General features: G+C 33.7%; 1 protein-coding gene across 1 annotated transcript in view; it reads left to right on the forward strand.

Moving 5' to 3' along the window:
* The first annotated feature begins 237 nt into the window (after positions 1-237).
* The window catches only part of LIN28B (lin-28 homolog B), a 115,252-nt gene continuing 91,406 nt past the window's right edge, over positions 238-24,083 (forward strand). The window contains exons 1-2 of the mRNA XM_039255694.1: positions 238-247; positions 1,071-1,258. Coding sequence (XP_039111625.1) covers positions 238-247; positions 1,071-1,258 — 198 coding nt within the window. The remainder of the gene's footprint in view (positions 248-1,070; positions 1,259-24,083) is intronic.

Consider the following 24,083-nt stretch of genomic DNA (forward strand, 5'->3'; position numbering starts at 1 on the left):
TCCGAGGTGAAATTAGTAGCAAGAAAGCATGTAATTGACAAAGTCACGTGGCTCAGGGGGCCAGAAACTGGAGAGAGAAGAGGAAAAAAAAATCAAAAGAGGGAAAGCACATTAGACCATGCGAGCTAAATTTGTGATCGCACAAAATCAAGATGTTAGATTGATGCAGAAGATCACTCCGTTCCAAAGGGAAAGTTTTCATCTCACGAGTTTGGAGCAGAGGGCCCGAGGGGCAACATGGCCGAAGGTTAATTTTCTTTTCTATTGTTTTACTGTGATTTTCTCTCTTCCTTTCTCTCCCCCCTCCCTCTCCCACCCTTCTTTGCCCGTCCCCCCTTCCCCTTTTACCCCAATACTGGGCATTACCCCCACTCCCTATCGCGCAGTGGGGCTTTCTGCAACCTATTGTTATAGATCTCCAAAAATGTTTTGTACCGCCCACACTGATTCACAACTTGAAAAGCTTTCAGGGGGCTATTGTTTGAATTGTTTGAGTGTGATTAAGTGCAGTTTCAGTTAGTGAGCCCGAGAAAACTTTTATACACCTGCCCCCTCCCCCACTCCACCCCAACTTTAATTGAAAGTTATTGGGGGGAGGGGAATGCACATTGAAAATAACCCTGGATTCACTGCCGCTGCATGTGTATTAACTAGCTCTAACCATCTTCACGATTTCTCTTCCCTCCTCGTGCCCGCCTGAGAGAATAGTTACGCTGGAAATTTCTTTTTGTAAATGGGATCAGTGTTAAATCAGCAATGTGCAAGTAAAGTATTGCATGTTGTACTCTAGTATATGGCCGAAAAAAAAATGGAGTTAAATGAAAAAGTACACGTATGTACAGAAAAGTGGAAGTTGATGTGATCGATAGAATAGTGTGGCTCCCTCCTCCCCCGCTTCCCCTTTTAACCCTTTCATTTTAAATATTTTCTGTAGAAGAAAAGAATCCACCATTTATTGGAGTTTCTTTCTGTTTCCTTCCCCCACCCCCCACCCCAAGCAGTTTTCTTCTCTTTCAATGAACAGTTTGGGAATACAGACTAACTGACTTTTTTTGTCCTGTTCTACTCAGGCGGGGCAGGCAAAGGTGGTGGAGAAGGGCCCGGAAAGCTGCCCGAGCCGGCAGAGGAGGAATCCCAAGTTTTGCACGGAACTGGCCACTGTAAGTGGTTCAATGTGCGAATGGGATTTGGATTCATCTCCATGATAAACCGAGAGGGAAGCCCCTTGGATATTCCAGTCGATGTGTTTGTGCACCAAGTAAGCCACACTTTTTCCCCCCTCTTCTTTTACCATGTGCAGAATTTAGTGAATAGTTTTGTCACTGGACATACACTGTAAGACAAAATTTTCCTTACGTTCAGGAGTTAATCCTGTATGGGTATGGTCCCCTTACTGGGTTCTTTTCCTAAACAGAAAATGAAATCTTTGAAATTTCACTGCTTGGCTGCTGGTTGACTTTATTAGCCAAGTTCTCCTCTTCATTCGACAGCGAAATTGCTATAGTGTAGCTTCCGGTGTTATTGGTTACAATATACTTTGTTGCCTATGCCTAGTGAATGAATGGGGAAATGAATGAAGAAACAGGGATCATTTAAGTTACAAAACAAGAACAACAACAACAAACGTTTGCTATTGTTGGACACCCTTTAGACACCTTAGTCACACCGGCTTCTTCTGTTCTTATATTTCTGTCATCTGGTAGTTGTTTTTAGATTTAAATAAAAATAATTTGATTTCAAAGTAAAATAAGATAGACGACTATTGGTCTACCATGGATTTGATGAAATGCCCAAGAATAGGTTGTTTGTTAGCCGAACATTTTAGAAATGTGCTCCCTTTTAGGGCATAAGTCCAAGGATACTGTCTCTTTAAGAAACTGAACTCAAAAAAACATGTGGCCAGCTGTGGCTCTAGTTTGTGTGTCTAAAACGTGCTAGTCTGCCACTTTGAGTAAATTTCCACCATTGTTTATATTGTGTTGTAATTTTTTAAGATGCTTAAATACCCAACAGAATGTCATTGCTTACCATTTTTAAAATTTTACCCAGAAGCAAGTAAATTAATACCTCTTCCATTTTTACTTCACTCTATTGCTTAATTTCGTCGTAGTAAAAAAAAAAATATATGGTTTGCAGGTTTGATTATCACATTAAAAGAAGTTAATTCTCTGTAATGAATTCTTGGGAGTAAAAGGATTTAAAACCCAAGAGGTTTGTTTTGGCTTGACATTTAAGTTTTAAAAACTGAATGAATGGCTATCAATAGTACTGTTGACTGACAGATACATGCAGAAAAGACTTAGTATTCTTGCATGAAAATTCTATATTTTATTTGATATTGTGTTGCACCTTCTTGGTAATATTTACAAACTCCTTTACCCCCAAGGAATATCATTTTGAAATTAAGTATATAAACAATAGACACATATGAAACCATTCTGTTTTGATTTGTTGTCCTATAGTGGTTGGTAGCTTCCTGACCTTGCTGTGTGGTGTATGTTTTCCTTTCCTAAAGGCCTGGCCATCATTATTGGCTGTTTACATGTGGAAGGATCAGCATAATCTGTGAATTGAAACAAGGTTTAAATACTTAAATAGAAGTCTATAGACAGGCTACTGGATTTTATGCCTCCTACTTTATATTGTAAAATGAACCTACATTTTCAGCTTTTTTTCCTCCCTAGACTGAATGACTTAAAAACATTGACAAATTCATTTTCTCTCAGGCTCTGGCTTTCCCCACTTTGAACCTTCTTTAGGTTGTTAAATTGTTCTTTACGATCTCATAAATTTGTTTTATAGATGAATAAAAAAAATAACCCTTTTCTTTTTTGATCACACCTTGTTATAATTTAGTTTTCTATGTTTTCCTTTTAATACTTTAAAATATTAGACAATTTATTAACCAATATTAATGTTTAGAACCACAAGACATCCAAATTTACAATATTTAATGATTATATGTTGGTAAACATATGTATATCCACTGAATTATAAAATACCATATTGCTGGAAAAGTTTTATTTATAGATAGTAAACAGTTTTTAGAGTACAAATACAGATCATTAATATTAAATTGCTTTAATCCTCTGTAACAAGTCACACATTTACTTAAAAAAATATTAAGATGGTGAGATAAAATTTCTGAAAATATATATTGTATTCTTTAGAAGAATGTAGATACATTCTTGGGAAGAAGTATGTAAAAGCGTTGATAAAACTTAAGTATCAGCAGTTTTGTGATGTAAAGAAAGGGCAGTGATACTCCTTAAATTTGAAATTAGAAAGTGATACTTTAGGGAATTTTTTTGATGGCTACAGTATTCGTTTTTTGAAATAAGTCTCACTTTTTTCCTAGGGAAAATTAACTTTATGGCTTTATTTTTTCCTTCTTGATTTTGATGCATTGGTAGCAGTTTCTGTCTTATATTGGGACTTACGCAAATTGTATATAAATCATATTGAATAATTGTTTTGAACAAGGCAGGAATCCTATAGCTTTTAGCCAACCAATTGCAAATAACAGTTGGATGGTCATAAATGATCTGTGCAGGTATCTTGTAAGCATCATTTACACCATCAGGTTGCAATTCAGGACCATTTTACAAAAGTTTTTAAAATACTTTTTATTCTTTTATTGCCATTTTTACTGTATGAGAATTTTTGAAAGCATGCTACTTTCATGTATAAAACAAATTAGTTTTTTTCCTAATATGTCAATGTTAATATGTCAATGTACTATTTTATTATGAAAGAATAAGCATTGTAGATAATTAGGAACTTTAAATGTTCAACTGGACAACGTCATTATTTTAAATACATGCAGTAGGTTTTTTTTTTGAGTATTCAAAAGTACACGTATCATTGGATTTTAAGTATTATGAAACATTTTAAATAATATGTATTTGGGGAAATAAAAAATAATTTTAGTTTAACATAATATTTAAAAATTCATGCCAAGGCTCCCAAGATATTTTGTCTTGAAAAGATCTTAACTACATACATTTCAATAATAAATAAATATATAAAGTACATATATACTTTATAAATATATAAAGTACAGTTAAATAGGAATAGCACAAAAATCCTGACTACAAAGAACTGCATATCAAAAACAGTTCAGTTGCTATGAAATGAAAAGAAGGTATGCATGTGTATTATTCAGTTGCTGTGAAATGAAGAGAAGATATGCATGTGTATTTTTAAAATAGAGCTGTACATTCATAGTTACATAATTTTATTTAAAATATGTTGGCAAGAATACAGTCAAACTTTCTTTTAGTCTCTGTAATGTCACCAACTTCTCAAAAATAAACATGTGACTTAGGTAATGTACCTTTCCTGTCCTTAATTGTTGATAAATGTAGTGAGACTCTCCTCACAATCTGAAGATGGTGTGTGACTATTGGTGGTTTAAAGTGACAGTCTTCATTTGACTTCCTAATATTAACGTGTCATTTAAATGATCATATGATTATACATTGGTAATAATTTTATGTATTCTGACACATTAATATGGAAACTTGGTAGTGTTTAATATTTTTAAAAACATACAGGAATGTATAAATATCATATTTGTGAATTTTGTTATAGCTTATTGAGTTGTTCCTTAAAATATTTAATATTTAAAATTGGAAAATTATGCTGATTATTTTATTTCTAATTATAATATATTTGTAGGAATTTCTTACTTTAGGATCCAGTGCAAAACACTGAGATTTATCTCTCAATCGAAGTAAGACTATGCATACATGGTTAATACAGATTTGTAAGTATAGGTTACTACTAAGGAGATTCCATTAATGTACAGTTTTTGTGTAAGTGTTAATAATTAATAACTTCTATTAGTTTATTATTAACAGTTAAAAAATTGCATCCACGGTTAGATTATGGGATACCATGTTTAAATTACTTGGAAAGTTCTCTTGTAACTTTTTGAAATGTTACAAATTTTGATAGGACTTAAATATTTGATAATATTTTAGCTGAGTCACATGGTAATTAAAATTAGATCCTTTTGGAGAGGGAAAATGTTACCCAATAACTACTTGTTGATGTTTATTATCATTTAGGTTTTCCTTACGTAAGTGTTGATATTTATTTCCAAATAAATATTATCTCAATGAGATAAACTATTTTGTTCAGTGGAGGAATAGAATGCATTCTCCTACTTCCTTCTCTTCAGCTCACTTGCATAATAATATTTTCTTTGTATGTTAGGTTATATATTTGGAATTCTATGCCATCAATTATGGTATAAAGATTTTGAACATAAATATATTTGATTTATTTCACTACTTATGTAAGAATTTCTTCCCAAAGAGAGTAATTTCAAAATGACTGTAATTTAGCTACCATTACCTGATACGCTTAAATACTTATTAATAATTTGGTTTGAATTCTTAATTTACCTTTCAAGTATTGATGTTTTCATTTTATGCTCTTTATTTCTGGTTTATAGTTTGAACTTAATGGAAAACACAAGTGTCCATATTACGGCAGTTTTATATATTTTATGCTCCTTTTGTTAAATTGCTCAGAAAACAACTCAAAGTAATGGAAACAGAAGAAATAAGAATAATTGCTATAACAGATAAAGTTAAAGCATTTTTATTAGTAGATTAGGATATGAAAATATTTGGAGATGAATAGTTTTTAAATATATGAACATTTGAAATATTATACGCAATTCAATTGATGTAGCATTAGAGTTCATATCTCAGTGATTAATTAATTATACAGTTTATGAAAACAGATTTACTCCAGTTTGTTCATGTTCAAGGATTTTTTGTAGTATTTCATCACCCACTTATTAACCATCTTTATTTTTATCATAATGGCATGGAAACATTTTTCACATGCAGAATAGATGTGATTATTATTATTGGACTCTTGAAAATGTCAGTTTCAAAAATTGTTTAGACAGAAATATCTTGGAAATTAAAAAATATATGATCATATTACAGTTACAGCTTGTTAGTGAGTTATATAATTTCATATTTTGATTTTTTTTAATGTTTTATTTCTGAGAGATGGAGAGAGAGAGAGACAGTGGGAGCAGGGATAGGTCAGAATCTGAAACAGGCTCCAGGCTCTGAGCTAGCTGTCAGCACAGAGCCTGACTTGGAGCTCAAACCCACCAACCGTGAGATCATGATCTGAGCCGAAGTTGGACGCTTAACCGACTGAGCCACCCAGGCGCCCCTATAATTTCATATTTTGAAAATGGTTCCTAATGCTACCAGGTTTTCAAGATGAATTGCACATTTTCCAGTTTGGAAGAATCCCAAATGAAATAAAGCTATTTAATGCAAAAATCACATTTGAAGGATTTAAATCCAAATTTTATGACTTTTATTGTCTTTAAAGTTACTGGATACTTTCCTTCACATTTTCAAATGCTAGTCCATTTTCAACACCCTTCTTTTGTTTACTTCTAAAAAGACACTTTTATCCTAATTCAGTTTAAACATGAAGTATGAAACTGGGCACATTTACGACAATCTTCCTTCCTCATGTTAAATATTATTGATGAACATAGACTGTACTTCAATAAAAATGAATAAAGATCATTGTTGTAAGTCTTAAATATTTTCCTCTTATTTTTGATTCTTCTTTTTTAAAAGAATTCACAAAAACCGAAGGCAATAAATCAAAGAATTGTTTTTTAAACAAATATATAAGTGAGAAACGACTTACAAGTATTTGGCATGACAGCTTTAACCTACCTGTAACTGATCTTAGAGAGCTTAGGTTTTGTAAGAAGTTAAAAACTTCATTTTTTTTTGCCTGCATTCAACATGGTAGATAAAAAGTGAGTTTATTGTTGTAAATTTTGTTTTGGGGCAGCAAGGAACCCTTATTATTTACATTTGCCAGAATTCTTTCTGTTCAGAAATTACAGAGATATTGCAGATAGTTTTATCTTGAATGAGTAGTGTTTTGGTATTGTGATTAACCTGTAAGTTATTAGTTAAAAATATGGTGTGCTCTGTTTTTATTTCTAATCCAAGTATAACCTAAGCAAATAAAGTGAGGATATTTCTGAATAATTAAACTGGAAATGTATTACTTTAACGTGTAATATTCTTTTGACTTGATTTGGAACTATATATGAAATAAAATAGTTATTTTATCATTATCAATTTTTTATATCTTGAGATATTCTCACTGAATTTTAAGTAATAAGAAATTTAGCTTGTTCAATATATAGTTATTATAGGTTATGGCATTGTAACATAAACAGTCCATAAGAAGAAACATAAATGGTTTATGGTTTTCTCTAAAATGATTTGATTATAACATCTAATATTGAAAAGTTCACAGTAATATATTCTAGAAAATACATTGCAGATCAGTGAGATACACTTAGAAATTGTTTTTTAATTAATATTTCTATAAAAAGAGTAACAAAAGCATTTGTTATATTGCACTTGGATACATCAAAATAAGATTAATCTTATTTTCGATCTAGCAACAAATTGGAAAATTATCTGAAGATTACAGCTTCCTGACCAGTATCTAAATATTTGAGTATTTGGAAATGCTGTCTAACGTAAGACCCATTGATTTAGTTTTATCTTTCTCTCTGCAGTCAATGGCAAATTGGAGCAATTGATACCTAACTTTTCAGGATGTTGTGAAGAATAGAGATACTGTTATATAAATTCCCTAGCAAATGTGTTTAATAAATAAACTAAAATATAAACAAATCCCTGCCACAATAAAATCACAGGTTATTTTTGGTGGCATATATACATAGTAGAAAATTAAATTGGTACCTTCTTTTATGTGCTCTCTTTTTTTTTTTTAAGTTTATTAATGTTTATTTATTTTGATAGAGAGAAGGAGAGAGAGGGAGCAGGGGAGGGACAGAGAGAGAGACACAGAATTCAAAGCAGGCTCGAGTCTCTGAACTGTCAGTGCAGAGCTCGATGCAGGACTCGAACCCACAAACTGTTGAGGTCATGACCTGAGCCAGAGCAAGACATTCAACCGAGCCACCCAGGCGCCCCATGAGCTCTCTTTAAAATTAGGCACAATGTGTTGTATAATGGTAATAGTTTAATTTTCACTGCAGTGAACTATGAAATATTTTATTATAATATTATGGCATATAATATTGCATAATATTGTTGAAAATACCAGGATATAAATTGAGACATAGGAACGATTTGGTTATACAGATGGTTTTAATAGTGAGTTTTATCATGAGATTTTACCTGAGCATTTAGTTGTACATACCCAGTTGTATATTCTTCAGTGTAAGCTAAGGAAAAAAATAGTTTTAAATAGACTTTCTGTGATAATTTAATACCTTTTGCTCTAATGCTAATTATTTAATCGTTGTGAGGTACTATACAGTGGCATAGCTTCTAATCAAAAAGATCAATACTGAAATCCCAGTTTTTTATTTGTCTGTAGGGAAAATGAGTAACCTTGTCAGTGTCTCAGGGTCCTATAAAGGGAAAAAACAAAACTTTAGTATAGGGTTATTATGAGGATTAAATGTTATTACACATGTAAAGCATTAACACTGAGCCTGGCAGAGAGTAAAGGCTCAGTGATGTTTGTTGTACATAGTTAACATTACAAAGAAATAGTAGTGTGGTAGAGTAAGGGATAAAGCATCAGAAATGAAGGTTTAGATCTGTCTCTAGCACTTGGTGGTTTTCTTACTTCTGGCTAGTCAGTTCTTCTGAGCTTCACTGTTCCCATGGGTGAAATGTGTTAAAAATCTTTTTCTTCCCTATTTTTCAGGGTTAGGGTAAGGGATCATTGAGATATAGTATATAGGAAATTAATTTAATAATTATAACAATACCAGGTTTTATTTTTAATCTTTATTTTGAGCACTGCATTTTACTAATACTCTTTCCACATAAATCGTCAGAATTTTTAGAAGATAATAAACTCCTGTCATTTATATTATTTTTGCCTTGTCTGCTTTATTGAAGTATAATATATACAATAAAATTCACCAAATTTTAGTTGTGTTTTGACAAATTATGTAACCACCACCACAGTCATTTCATCACCCCAAAACTTGTGTCCATTTATAGTCACCCTTGAAGACAAGAGGTTCAGTTGTTCTATATGATCGTTGATATGTCACAGTAACTGGTTAACTCACATAGCTCTTTTTAGCTTTGTTACCTTAGACATAAGCTACAATTCAGTATTACCAATACAGTCCAAACTTATCTTAATTATGCACATTATCTTTTTACTAGTAGTTCTGTGTTTGTAAAAGTAAGATTAATTAGTATGCATTTCACTGATCTTCAGTCTTAATTTCATTTATCCTTATGGTACTTTTTCATGCAATATAAACTCATTGTTTACCTAAAGGGTATAATTAGGCTAATTGATACTCATATTTCTTCATATTTCTTCTCATAAGCTTAATGAATTTCTATCACAACTGAGTAAACATTTTTAGAGGTGTAAATTGACAAGATGGTTTATTGTATAGAAGTACTGAGTTGTAAGGAAATGGTTACTCTAGAAAAATTTCTGGTTCAATACCTATTCAACTATTTTGTTAATGATCACATAGTAGGCATAAAGCACTGTGGGATGATAGATTTAAGAGTTCTGTTCTCCAGGGGCACCTGAGTGGCTCAGACAGTTAAGCTTCCAACTCTTTTAATGTTGGAAAGAGAGAGAGAGAGGCAGCATGAGTAGGGGAGGGTCAGAGAGAGAGGGAGATACAGAATCCAAAGCAGGCTCCAGGCTCTGAGCTGGCTGTCAGCACAGAGCCCGACGCGGGGCTTGAACCCACAAACCATGAGATCATGACCTGAGTTGAAGTCAGACGCTTAACTGACTGACCCACCCAAGGCAAGCTTCCAACTTTTGATTTCAGCTCAGGTCATGATCTCAGTTTCACTAGTTCAAGCCCCATGTTGTGGCTCTGTGCCGATGGTGCAGATTTTACTTGGGATTCTCTCTCCTTCACTGCCGTTTCCATGCTCATGCTGGTTCTCTCTCTCAAAATGAATAAATAAACTTAAAAAAAAAAAAGAGTTCTGCTTTCCAGTTTGCTATATATTCTTTTTATCTTATTTTTAGGAAAATTTTAAAAAAGAATTCTCATTCTTTTTATAGAAGTATGCAAGTAGTTGATCATTTTTTTCCATTAACTATTTACTTTCTTTTTATAAATCTAGTTATGCAGTTGTATCCATTTAATTTGGTGGCAAACTGATAAAACAGTAAATGTTAGTTTTCAGATTTTGAGCTAAATACAGTGATTTTACATCAGTCTTAAAATACATAGTTTTCAGAATCATATGTACAAATTATCTTTACCAGTGCTTAGCATCATTTTATTGTGCTTTTAATAATACACTTAACTTTTATCTGCTGATCTAACCTTTTGTTATGAGTTTATTTTTTTTTAAAAAGTCCACCTGTATTTATTACTTTTTTAATCTTAAAGTTGTCCTTTATTTCAAAATCTTTTAATTTGCTAATTACCGTAAGATTTTTGTTCAGTTTTATTTGTGCTATATTATCTAAAGACTGTATGTAAAATTCAAATTAATTTTACTATGGCCATGATTTCTTCATGACCATTTATTTTTTTAAGCTTTGTAAACAGTTGTCTAGGCCATCACTGATAGTAGCTAGAATATTCCCAGATACGTTATGCCTAAATTCTATTATCTTAACATTTTCTTCATTCAGTTGAATTCTTTATTCTTAGTTCAGTCTGTAACAGAAGTCTGACCACACAGGTTATATCTATTGCTTTAAATACTTAGTGGATCAGTGATATATTGTGGAGCTTAGAATGAATTCTATCAACTGTTTTCTCCAAAGTGTGATTTTAGTAATACATCAGTTTGCTTATAGTATGGAAACACTGGTACTTGGAGACTAATTCCACCTTCAACAACTTCCTTAAATAGATTAAATGATATTAGAGATACATACATAACACAGTTCCATATAAGCCATACGTTTATGAAGATAAATGGATAAATTTTTTTCAACTTTAGCAACTGAGAAAAGCTTATCTTTTTAGGACTGGTTAAACTATGAGTCAGAAATGTAATCACAGTATTGAGCTCATTTATTTCATCCTCTAATTAAAATTTTTAGTTGAATACTAAATCTAAGGACAGTTGGACTTGCACATTTGCCCCTTTCACTGTTTCCTCCCCCATGCCATTGAAGAATTTTGAATGGTGAGGAATTTGCACCCTTTGGCTCAGGTTGCAGACCCACTTGATCAAGCCAGAGAAGCTGGGGTCAGAACTATTCATTGCTTATCTTTTCCTTGGGCCACTTGTAAATCCTGCCTTTCTGCTCTGTACAAAATCTCTTTCTATCAGACTTATAATAAAGACTGGAGGATAAAAATGGGCATAATAGTTGATGCTTGATTGTGACTCTTCGTGGGCTGATTTCACTAATTTAGAAGTTTTTCATTGCATTACAGCTTATTTGGTGTATATAATGCTATTTAAATACATGTTATTTCGTAAGATATTATAAAAGCATGCTGTTGGGTGTGAAAGTGTGATGATACAATATTCTGTCAGGTTGAGATTTTACGCCTTTGAAATGTATTGATTACCTTAAAGTAAGTTGAATTAGTTAATTTCAATCAGACCTATAAAAAAGTCCCAAAATCATTATTTTGTTTTCATGTGCCTGATTTCTGGCATTTATACTGACATTTAAAATTTCCCCGAATTAATTATAGTACAAGTTTATTAACTCTGTCAATAATAGTGTGAAGACTTTAAATACAGAGCCAGGTTTAAACAAACACAAAACACTTTGTTCTTATCTCAGCATCCCTTAAAAGTATACAGCTCTAGTTCAGGACCTCAGGACCACCCATCACCCTGGACATTGGATACTCCTATTTATTCAAGAAGCTTGTGAAGTATCTGTGTGCCAGTGGGGGATGGTTGTGTGTATCTGTGTAGGGAATCACAGTTAGGTGATTTTACCCGGACAAAAGCAGCAACATTGTTTATAAACTGTATTATGTCCCTGTAGAATTTTCTAGTTGTGGAAACTAAGTTACATTAAGTGCCTGTTATTTTCTGTAAGCTTTGGTTGCAGTTTTCACATTTTTAATGCTTTCAGAAGGTTAAAGTGGGCCCCCATTAAGATTAACCTCAGTCCATTACAGCTTTTTGGCTTGCAGGCCCCACCCATTGGCCTTGGATAGCTAATACCAAGCTTTTGTTTCTTCCTGTAGAAAGGAAAGGAAAGAAAACTGTTCTTTCTCTTTCATTGTGTAAGTCATGTGACTTCCCTTTTGGTTAGTTACAGATAGGATGAAAGTGAATCTCAAAATGAATAAGATATCAGTTTTACGTTTCTATGAAATATTTATCGAAATATTATTGAATTCATGTGTCTTATGCATTAAAATATTTGTTTTTGAACAGCTATACCTATTTACATTGACGCTGTTGTTTTTTCAGGAAGCCAAAAAGAGGACTAAATAGATTTTTATTTTTTTTTCTAAATAGATTTTTAAAATGATACTCATCATTTTACCTACATTGTGGTAGTTTCTTAGTATACTTATTTTTATGTTATCTTTTAGCATCATTTGGGGTTTCTGAATTGTAGCTTATTTCTCAGAACAAAGTGTAAAGAAAACAGGGGTGGTATTTGGGATGATTTATCAAGGAAAAATTGCTGGTAGGAAACGAAGAAAGAAACATGTTACAGGACTGGTTGTAAAAATCAGAAATGAATTGGATATATTTTCCCTTGTTCCTCTTCCGTTTAATCTCTCATTAATAATATGCAGTATAGCTGGCTGGGAGAAAATCCTATATAGTTCCTAGGCTATTAAAATCAATAGACAAATATTTTCCTATGAAGTTAGATAATGTGAGGATAAATGTTGATATTTAGTTCTAATTTGGTGATTTAGTCATGATGTTATGATTTTGTATGAAACATTATATATTTAAACTTTAAAGTTATTTTAGTTTGTCCTTAAGCTATCTTTTCAAATATTTAAATTATCTTTTAGTAAATAGTATAGCTGCCACTAATTAATAAGTAAAATATTAGAGACAATGGTAGTTTAAGAGTGTCTTATCAAAGATTTTTAAAATATAGCATTCTTTGGCACATATTTCCAAGCATGAAAATACTTTTAAAAGACTTTTGAGAAGAATACTATTTTAAAATCTAGGATGCATTTTTATTTGAAATATTTTATTTCCATAAAATGTTCCAGATTCTCGTTCCATAAAAAAGCCTTGTTTCTTACATTTTTATGGTGTTGTAGATCTTAAAGGATAATGATAACTTAATCCTTTGATTTTGTTATCAATCCAGGATGACTTGGTTAATTAGATTTCAAAATATGAAAAATTTGTTGAGATATATAGAAAAACTTCTTAAGTTTCTATTAATAACAGTAGGTTATCAGCTCTTTAATACCTGTGATCTGGTATGAAGTCTGTAATTAATGTGCTGGTCCATGCTTTATTGACATTAAAATTTATAGCAAGTGATTTATTTTGCATGTGCTTTGCAATTGAATATTTCAGTTTCTGTTTAATTAAGTCATGTAAACATTTATTGACATTTTATTTAATGTTTAAATTGTCACTACAGTTTTGCTTTGGGGAAAGGTTTAGGATACCTTTCAATTCTGTGATCTTCCTCATTTACATTTGTGTAGCAAGCTATTCATTAAACACCAAGGCTATTATTAAGTATTTAAATCTAGTGTTGATATTTATTGTTGAAATAATCCATTTAGTATCTTAGTGTCACTGTAAATTTAAATTAAAAAATAAACAAAAGCCTACTTTTAAAAAATTGCTACTGGTTTTGTGTGTGTGTGTGTGTGTATACTACATGCTTCTCCCCTCCCCAAACAAAATTAGGTATTAGAAGGTGAAAATTTGGGCGTTTTCACTTTATAACTTTCTGGGGTTTTTCTGCAATATTTTTTTAAAAAATGTGCAGAGAAAAGTAACTTTTAAAATGAATTTATATGGCTTTAAGTGACTTAATGTTTGTTCAAAATAAAGCTCATTTGTGAGAGTAATATCATTTGGGGTATTGTTACTTGTTTTCATGTGGGTTACTGTGACTATATGGTTTTGGATTTTCTTTCTTCAAAAATAGACTTCATAGGGCCAAGTAAATACGGGCATTTGTTTCAGCACATATTCTTTATCTTAGTATTTGGGTTATTTATTTTTGGAAAGACATTCTAATTTTTTTTAATTTTTTTAAATGTTTTATTTATTTCTGAGAAAGAGGCAGCGTGAGCAGAGGAGGGTCAGAGAGAGAGGGAGACACAGAATCTGAGGCAGGCTCTGGGCTCTGAGCTAGCTGTCAGCACAGAGCTCGACACGGGGCTTGAACCCACGAAACATGAGATCATGACCTGGGCTGAAGTCGGATGCTTAACCAACTGAGCCGCCCAGGCTCCCCGACATTCTAATTATTTTTTAATGTTAACAAATAATGTTTGGGAAATTGCCTTGGTAGGTATTGACCACTTTTCCATCCATTCCGCCTTCACTTTTAAAAGTACCTGATCACGATTAAACCATTAATCTGTCTAAAAGTAGTCCAGAATTTCCAGTGAGATTTAGTATTTGATATATATTTAATTACCCAAATTTACAAAATCGAAATGATTTTTGGAAAATCTCATGAAACAGGAATGTTTTCAGAGTGAGATTTTAATACAATAGAGTTCATTATTTTGACTTATTTCTTTTTTTAATTTAAGCTGTAAATTGAGAAAAGAAATTACTGAAATTATTAAAGCACTGTGTTGTTCCCAAATTATTCTCTGCCTTAATATCGTCATTTGATCTGCCAGTAGGAATTATGAAGGCCTTAAGTGGACTCTCTTTAGCCTCTTTCTTCCCTTGTTTTTCCCCCTCCCCCTCTTCTAGCCTCTTCGGGAAGGAAGCCTGAGGCCCTAGCTCTTAGAGATACCAGGAAAAAGCAATCACTCAGCACAAAGTGTCTGTCTTTAGCAGAAGTATCATCCCTTGGAGAGGAGAATGGTTGAGAAAAGGTTAATAATAGATAATAAGAGGTTTTCAAATTTATTCCAACTAAATTTGGTTTTGGTACAGCTGGATATTATTCTTGTTATTCAAAATGAAGTCTACTTTGTCTGTTTAGGCATTAGCAAAGTCTAACCTAGTCCTTCACTTTTCAATCTACTTAGCTTTGGTTAAATCTTTTATACCTTATACAAAGGCCATTGCCAGTGATTTTCCTAACTGAGGAGAAGGATGAGTTATAAACAATAACAATGGATGGTTAGGTAATATTAACATTTCTAAACAGTTAATGGTATCTGTGGTATTTTTGTAAATTTACAAAGAAAGTGTACATGAAATGTTTTACTCTAACTCACTTGTCATCTAAAGATAATATTTTTGTGTGTAACATGCTTTTGCCTAGAGGAAGACTTTTGAATCCACAAACTGAATCATAAAATAAACTAACAGTGAAAATAAATTGATATTGATAGATCTAGAAATGTAATTATTTCCTTAGAGAAATTGTTCACAAAACTCTTTTTTTTCCCCAAGAAAAGTAAAATATGCAGAGTCACTGGGGTAACACTATAAACTGAAAGATTGCAGAAGGGCCCAAGTTTCTTCCCTTGTACTATAGGTATTTCTGCTAGGATTTCTTCATCTTAGAGAGTAATCCCTTATGTAGCTCCACATGCATTTAAGTCTCTTCTACTTGATCCTGGTTTGAAAAACTTAAGCAGAATGGTCATGGAATCTCACAATTAACTTAATGAAGATTTTAGAAGTCATAATTTAGGCTAATGCCTGGCTGGCTCAGTCAGAGGAGCTTGCAACTCTGAATCTCGGGACCATGAGTTTGAGCCCCACATTGGGTGTAGACATTGCTTAAATAAATAAGTACTTAAAAAAACCTCATAATTGATATCAATAAACACTGAAGTAAATATTATGTAATACATAGATTTTAAGGAATGAACCAAAGATAGTTCAAATTTTTTAAATATTATGTACTTAAGGTGCAAATACAAAAATATAATAGCAAGTTATTTAAGGTAATATAAAAATGGTAAGTATAAGCAAACTTTTGATAGAATAACTTTAAGAATACAGTTAGAGGGGCGCCTGGGTGGCTTAGTCGGTTAAGCGTCCGACGTTCGCTTAGGTCATGATCTCACGGTTCGTGGGTTCGAGCCCCGCGTCGGGCTCTGTGCTGACTGCCAGCTCAGAGCCTGGNCGGGCTCTGTGCTGACTGCCAGCTCAGAGCCTGGAGCCTGTTTCAGTCTGTGATTCCCTCTCTCTCTGACCCTCGCCTGCTCATGCTGTCTCTCTCTCTCTCTCCTAGAAATAAATAAAACATTAAAAAAAAAAAAAGAATACAGTTAGAATGCAATCATATATTTCTTTCTACTGGTCCAACCCTTCTCCAGATAAACATTTATGTTTGTTTTGTTTTGTTTTTTAGCTGCTAGCTATTACTAATGAATTCCCACTTATGTATGCCTGGAGATAGACTACACTTTGCCACCATTTGATCCTGTGCCCTAGGCATCCAAAGCCACTGGTGCAACTCCCCTCAACCAATGCTTCTGTTCTGTCAACACAAGAGAGCCCTTGGGCTACAGCCAGTACTCTAGCAATGATAGTAATCATACATGACACAGAATGATAACAGTAGTTCTCATGTAACTTTTATAGAGTGCTTGCATGTGCCAGGTACTGTACTAAGCATTTATATCCCCATTAAATTTTGACTCTGAAAAAAGTTACTATTATTGTCTCGTTTTTACAGATGAAGGAGTGATCTTAGAATGGCTAATAGCCTAATTTCATGCCGTTGAACCAGCAGTAGGATTCCTAGAGCAGTGCTCTTAAATCTCTGGGTTCCAACAACATTTTGTGTCTGTTTAAATTTTATATTAATGTGCTTTTTTTGAGTATATTATTTTTTTTGAAAGATAGCAAACAGGAGAGGAGTAGAGAGAGGGAGACAGGAAATCAGCACAGAGCCCGATGTAGGGCTCAAAGTAAGGAACTGTGAGGTCATGACCTCAGCCAATATCATGAGTCAGGACGCCCAATAAAGTGAGCCACCCAAGCGTCCAGTTAATGTGCTTATCTATGCTAATTGCTAGAGATTCAATTGTGAGCAAAAAGCAGAGATTCTTTTCTGGTTGCTTAAAGAATAGTAGGGGAGACTACCCAAATGAAAATAAATGAAAATAAAATAAAAACCACTGTGAGTGCTATAACGAAACGGTTTGTGGGTTTTTAAGTCTTTAACTGTGAGGATCCTGACCTAACGTGGGGGTCAGGAAGGCTTCTTTGGGGCAGGAAATTTGTAATGAGGGATGAAGAATGAGTTGATGAAGAATAAGGAAAAGAATATTCTAATAGAGGAAGGGGGTTGTACACAGGCAGTAGGAAAAATGGAACTTTATGGAACATTATAAAGATCAGTAATGAGTGTCTTTAAGACGCTTGTAATTGTGTGGAGTGTGTGTGTTCATGCGTGTGTATGAGTGTGACCAACAGCTACAAGAGAGTGATAAATGTGAAGGTAAGAGCATTAAGGTAGGAACTGTCCATGCTTTTATCAGCAGGGAAGACTACAAAGGTAGAGACTATTTGAGATTGTCCTTGGAAATACCTAGAAACTTGCTAGGTTTTTTAAAGGCGTTTTTTAAAAACGCCTTGAGGGCGTTCCATATTGTAAATGTGCAAAGATGTGGAGAGGTGAAAGAGCTTCTTGGAAAGGCCATTGTGTAGCTGTGCTACCCACTGTGGCTATTTGATTAGTAGAAGGGGCAAGGAAGAAGTGGAAGATGAAAATGAAGCCCAGGCTGGGCCAGTGTGTGATCAGGCAGTTGTACTTCCCCCATCATAGCTGTTTGTGAATTTCTTTAAAGTACTCATTACCCCCAAAGCTTCATTGGCTGTTTGTTTTCTGAATACAGTTTACTTTATAGCCAGGCCTCCAAGCTCTTCATGATCTGATTGATTTTACTTATTCAATTTTTCTTGTCATACTTCTTACTTAAATTGTTTGATTTGCCAGTTAGAATCTGTCACTGTACACATACCCTACACTTCTTTCTCTTTTCCCCTTTGCACACAATACTATCTTTCCCCTAAATTCCTCCTTCTGTCCTGAGGCCTTTCCTTATTCTAAGGAATAAGTAATAAATAACTAAGTATTGCTTAGTTCCTTATAAACTCCAAAACTCTTTATAAATAATGGGTCACTTACATTGATTATCTTCTGTTATCTCCTACTAAATTGTGAATTCTAAGTGGAATTGTTTAGCCCAATTTTGTATTCCTTACAATACATAGGTGCATGCTTTTCATATAATTATTACTCAAAAAAATTCCTTGAATAATGAAAACACATTACCTTAGGGGCATTCCCCCCCCCCCATCTTCCATTGGATAAGAAGGTACAGTTTATAAAAGAAAGGGTATGGCTTATAGGAGCTAGCTGAGTTCATATTGTCCAAACGAGCAAATGCAAACTCACCTTGTTTAAAAGAAAACCTAATGTTCAATTGAGTGTCAATTCCATTTTTATGTCGCTCTTACATGTTTGTTCTACATTGAGTTACATATGGTAAATGCTGCACTGTGGGCCAGATCACTTGGATTTCTCCACTCCAGCCTTTAGCAGAAAAGATGGTGGCTTCTGTCTGTGCTATGTTTATTACCATAGTTCATTGCTATGTGTCACTGCTAAGTGTCTGCAGTTTCTTGGAGGGGAAGGGTTTATCTAATTCTCTTAAGTCCAGAGAGCACTGACATGGATGTTCATTAAATGTTTTAAGTGGCAATATCATTAGGGAGATGAAATGATATTAAATGTAAATCTTGAAGACCTTGGAGTGAGATAGACCTGGGTTTGAATCCCAGCTCCAGTGCTAACTAGCTGTTTGAATTTTGTCACATTACCTTACCTCGGATTTCCTATCTATAAAAATCAGGTAGCAATACTAATTTATAGGGTTGTGAGGATCTGAGTTAATGTATTTTAAGTGTCTACCCTCATGCCTGAAAGGGGAATAAGGGGCATCCTGACTGTTCTCTTTTTGTTGCTTTGTTTTTTAGCTTTTTGTTTGTTTGTTTTTTAACTTTTAAAATAGCATAGATATGCTACAGCTGATACAATGCAGAAAAGGATATCTGGTGTAAAGAGATGGCAGGGCCCAAACTTAGCAGATAAAGGAGACTATAACCACACATTATGAAACTTAATGGAGAAAAATATAGTTACCTATATCTTAGTTAATAACAGAAGTAAAAAGTATAATGAATACAAGTCAGTTGCTCAAGTGCAGGATGGGGCTAGTGTCTCTTGCTACCTTCTTGTGTGAAAAAGGTCTGTGGTTTTTGTTGTAGAAACTGTTGGTTGCATCAACTCCTTCCTTCCTTCTGATCAGAACCCCAAATCTTTTGATCATGTATTCATCTCTGTCTTTCTGTGTCCCTGGGAAAGATGACAAAGATGACTCCATCTCTAAGGTAAGGGGTAGCTCTTATCAGTCTAAGCACATGGCATTCTCCTCTGAACTATTTTAAGTCCATGGTTTATTCAGTCATTAGAGGACCAGTTATTTACTTTTTACTATTAAAAGACATACTGTTCTTTTATTTCTATGACTCTTACCTTCTCTCTGCCTCTACTCTTTTCCCTTGGGTGGAATTTGCACTGGTAACAATTCCTTTCATAGGTACTGAGTTCCATTCTGGAGGACATGCCTCACAACCTTTACTATCTCAGGCTTTCCACCACATTGGGATACTCAGATACGAGAATTTGGTGTCATTTCCTTTAAAAAATTTTTTTTTAACATTTATTTATTTTTGAGACAGAGAGACAGAGCATGAGTGGGGGAGGGGTGGAGAGAAAGGGAGACAGAATCCAAAGCAAGCTCCACGCTCTGGGCTGTCAGCACAGAGCCCAACGTGGGGATCAAACTCACAGACCATGAGATCATGACCTGAGCCAAAGTCGGACTCTTAACTGACTGGCCACCCAGGTGCCCTGGTACTTTTTAAAATAATCTTAAAATGCCACACAACTTCCTATCATCTGTATTTGAGATCTCAATCAGAGCAGAGTCTTGATAAGGCTGCTCTTGCGTTAGTACCTAGAAGAACATGCACCTGAACATTAGGCAAATCAGATAAAGAAGCTTTGGCATTTAAGGCAGGCATTTGATGATGACTTTATGTTAGGGTCTTCTACTGGTGAGCTTCTGCAAGTAGATCAGTTCTCAAAGGGAATCTAGTGGTAAGCAATCTAATTAAGACTTAGCTCCATCAGTTTATTCAACAAAAATTATTGAACACCTAGTATGTGAGCTACAGCAATGAGCAAAATACAATGAAAATACCTGCCCTCACACCAGCTCCCACTCTCCCATCTCTTTTCTATCTTCTATTTCCACTGTAAAAAATAGGAACACAAACTAACCACATTAGGTACAAAATACAGCATCTTCAGGTTTTTAAAAATCTCACAGTAATATTTGGACTCTGGAAATCAATTTCAGGAAAATTGGAACATAAGGAAAAAAGTAAAAGAAAGTGTTTTATTTGGGGAAAAAGAGAAAAAAATACCAATGAGATAACTCTGAGTGTGAATTTTAGAGCATTCTAAAAATTATGCTCTGGAGTATACATATAGTGGTATTTTTGAGGAGAAACAGAGGTTAATGAACCATAGGAGAATTTCTTAACTTTAGCACGTTGGGTCAGTTTGGACCTTCTGGGCCAGATAATTCTTTGCTGTGAGGGGCTATGCTTTGCTCTATAGGACAGGTAGCAATATCCTTGACCTCAACCCACTAGATGCCAGCAGTACACTTCCCCAGTAGTGACAACCAGAAATGTGTACAACATTACTGCATGTCCCCTGGAGGGCAAAATTGCCCCCTATTTAAGAGCCTCTAATTTAACGACTTTGGTAAGTGCTTTATCAAATATATAGTGCTTCATAATTAATATCTTATATTTTCTTAGACAGAAATATGGTACAGAATGATTTTAGAAAGCCTGGACATTTGGGATAAAAAATTACCACCAAGTTCATATTTAAGTAACATAATGGACTGAAAGCTAAATATGAAACATTTTAATCTTTTAAGTTTTAGAATGTTATATATGGCATTGTTCTGATTATAGATGAGTGCATGTTGAGTATAGGAAATTTAGAAAAAGAATATAAAGACGATAATAAAGTCACTCATTATCCCATCACCCAGAAAAAATTACTGATTATCTTTTAGTGTAGTTTTTAAAATCTTTTTCTCCTTTTTGTTACTTAAATTCTAGTTTTGAATCATTTAATTTTTTATGCTCTTTATCTAAAAGTTTTTTTAAAAATAGGGAAAATAATTTTTAGTTCCCTTTGTCAAATTTTTGACAGTTGTAAATTAGAAGAGTTTAAAACTAATAGGAAAAAATAGGGATTTACAAATTACTTTGGAAGTTGCAAAAGGAAAGTATAGAGAAACACATACACTATGCATTTGAGTGACAGATTCTAAGTAATATTTGTTGATGAAGTGTAAATTTTTGGAAATAAGAGTAAACCTAACAACTTACATTATTTCTTACTTTAATCCACTTGTAATTTCACAAATCTGAATAAGTGAGACATTTATTTTTTTTAAATTTAAATCCCTTGGGAAATTTTGTCATTTGGGAAAATTTAGGAAAAATAATAACAAAATTATATTAATAGGTTTTCTTTTCTTTTTTTTTTTCATTTTTAAAAATATTGATTTATTTTTGAGAGCAAGAGAAAGAGACAGAGGGCAAGCAGAGGAGGGGCAGAGAGAGACGGAGACACAGAATCTGAAGCCGGCTCCAGGCTCTGAGCTGTCAGGAAGGAGCCCAACATGGGGATTGAACTCACAAACCATGAGATCATGACCTGAGCTGAAATTGGATGCCTAACTGATTGAGCCATCCAGGCACCCCTGTTTTTATTTTCATGTGCAAAATATAGAAAGGATTGGTATGTGTTTTTATTTTGTTTAACAGTTTAGGTCATCATTAAATCTTCAGCTAGTTTTTCCATTTTATAGTCAAGTTAATAGTTTTTTTTCCTGATATGGAATTTAGTTCTGCTGACTATATTTAGAGATCATCTTTACTTCTAAAATACATTACTTAAAATTCTGTAATGTAGTTGCCTTAAATTTAATAAAATGCGATGAAATAATTGTTATTGTTATTTATAGATGTGTGCAAGTTTTGGTGAATCTGTACATATAAGCAGAGCATGGTAAGTGTCTTGTCTGTGTCATCAGCAGTTAAGCGAAGGTGAAGTTTTATTTCTTTCAAAAAGGAAGATGTTTGGCCACAGAGCAAGGAGGCAAAGCATTCTGGGCAGGAAAAATGATGCAGGTGTTAAATGGGAGAAACAGTCCTTTGAGTTTAAAATTTTTATATGGCAGGGAGTTCCCAGGAGCCCCTCTTAACTTTAAATTCCCAAATTGGTTTCAGAGCTGCACAAATATATGTATTCCTCTTTATGCATAGGTGATACGCTGACCTAAATTTAAGTGGCAAGTATGCTTCATGTTCTTTCATTATAGAAAATAAAAACCTTTCTTGAAGGAAAAATTTTCATTTAATACGAAAAACAGCTTTTATACCTCCTTTAAATGTTGTTTTCTCAAGAGTGATTGACTCATTATCTGCTCACCCACGTTTTCTAGTTGTCACCTATGTGTGTTCTCTACACACTGAGATTTCCCCTCTGTACTCAGACTACACTAACCTTTTCATATCACATCCACTTAAACTGTTGACCATCCTACGCATTTTATCAACACAACCGTGACAAACAGACATCCCTAATCTAATGTTATTCACTGTAGTCCTGCCATATATTAAAAGGTATAATTGTTGCTATCATTTTCTGTTATATATTCCATGCTATAAATTTTCTCTTGTCTCCTTGGGTGCTTAGCCCATTCTTAAGATAATGCTAATTAGAATTGAGGTTGGATACCACAAGAGGTTCTGAAACATCTTATTTTAGCTAGCAAAAATATAGCATCACAAAGGATGCAGACATATCCTTCCACACTATAAATTCACCTTAGCCTGTTTCCTTTGTGTTATTATTTCCTATCTTTTCTAAAACACTGCTGTTTTTAAGATCCTGTATTCATTTTGCTCTTCTTTCCACTGTGTATGTGTATATGTTTTTTGTTTTTTCTTTTTCGACTTCCACCCCCACTCTTCCTGGTGTAAAGAGCTTCTGTAGGAAATTGAAAATCGGTGTCTTTCTGCTTCAGAGTCTTTAACAAGTGGAGCTGGCTGTAAAGAGAAATTGACCAGGTTCCTGTGATCCTTGTCTGTTTCTCTGATTAATCAATTTTTCTTTACTGGAGTAGCTGCTTTTAACAAAAGAAAACTAGCTTGAAATTTCAATCGTTTGCCTATTGTCGCCTAGCTTATATCTGCTTTTCTTTCTCTATCACTTTGTTTTTATTGTAAACTTTTAATTCTTGGCTTTCAGTTACCTCATTTGTAATGGACAATGAAAAGCTAATTTCATGTAATTCATATAGCCTCAACTATTCCTACTAATTCCAACATTTGCACAATTTAATTTATAAAGCTGGTTCCTATTCAAAAGACAATAACTACACATCAGAATAGGTGCATTTCTTACATACTTCTTGTTGACTTTCCTACAAAAACCAAGGCCAAACAATTCCAAAGTACTTAAAAGGAAATCATGCTATCATAGAATGAAATACAGTGAATCCAGAAAAACCAGGGAGAGGGACTATATTGCTCTTTTAACAGGGATATTTCTTTAAGCATGTCAAGTACTATTATATTTAGAAACAGAATTAAAAGAATGTGTCTTTAAGCCATGGAGAAGTTTGAGCAGCCAAGGTAGCCTGAAAATAAGGTTATAAGATCTATAGAGGAAATTAACAAAGTAGACAAAATGTACTTGGAATATATCCCTTAGGTATTACCTAAAGGTGTTTGCACATAGCGATATTAGATAATAGGATAATCATAGGGAGGAGTTATTATGAATGGCCT

The sequence above is a fragment of the Hyaena hyaena genome, unplaced genomic scaffold (assembly GCF_003009895.1).
Source record: "Hyaena hyaena isolate Hyena2069 unplaced genomic scaffold, ASM300989v1 scaffold_538, whole genome shotgun sequence".
NCBI lineage: Eukaryota > Metazoa > Chordata > Mammalia > Carnivora > Hyaenidae > Hyaena > Hyaena hyaena.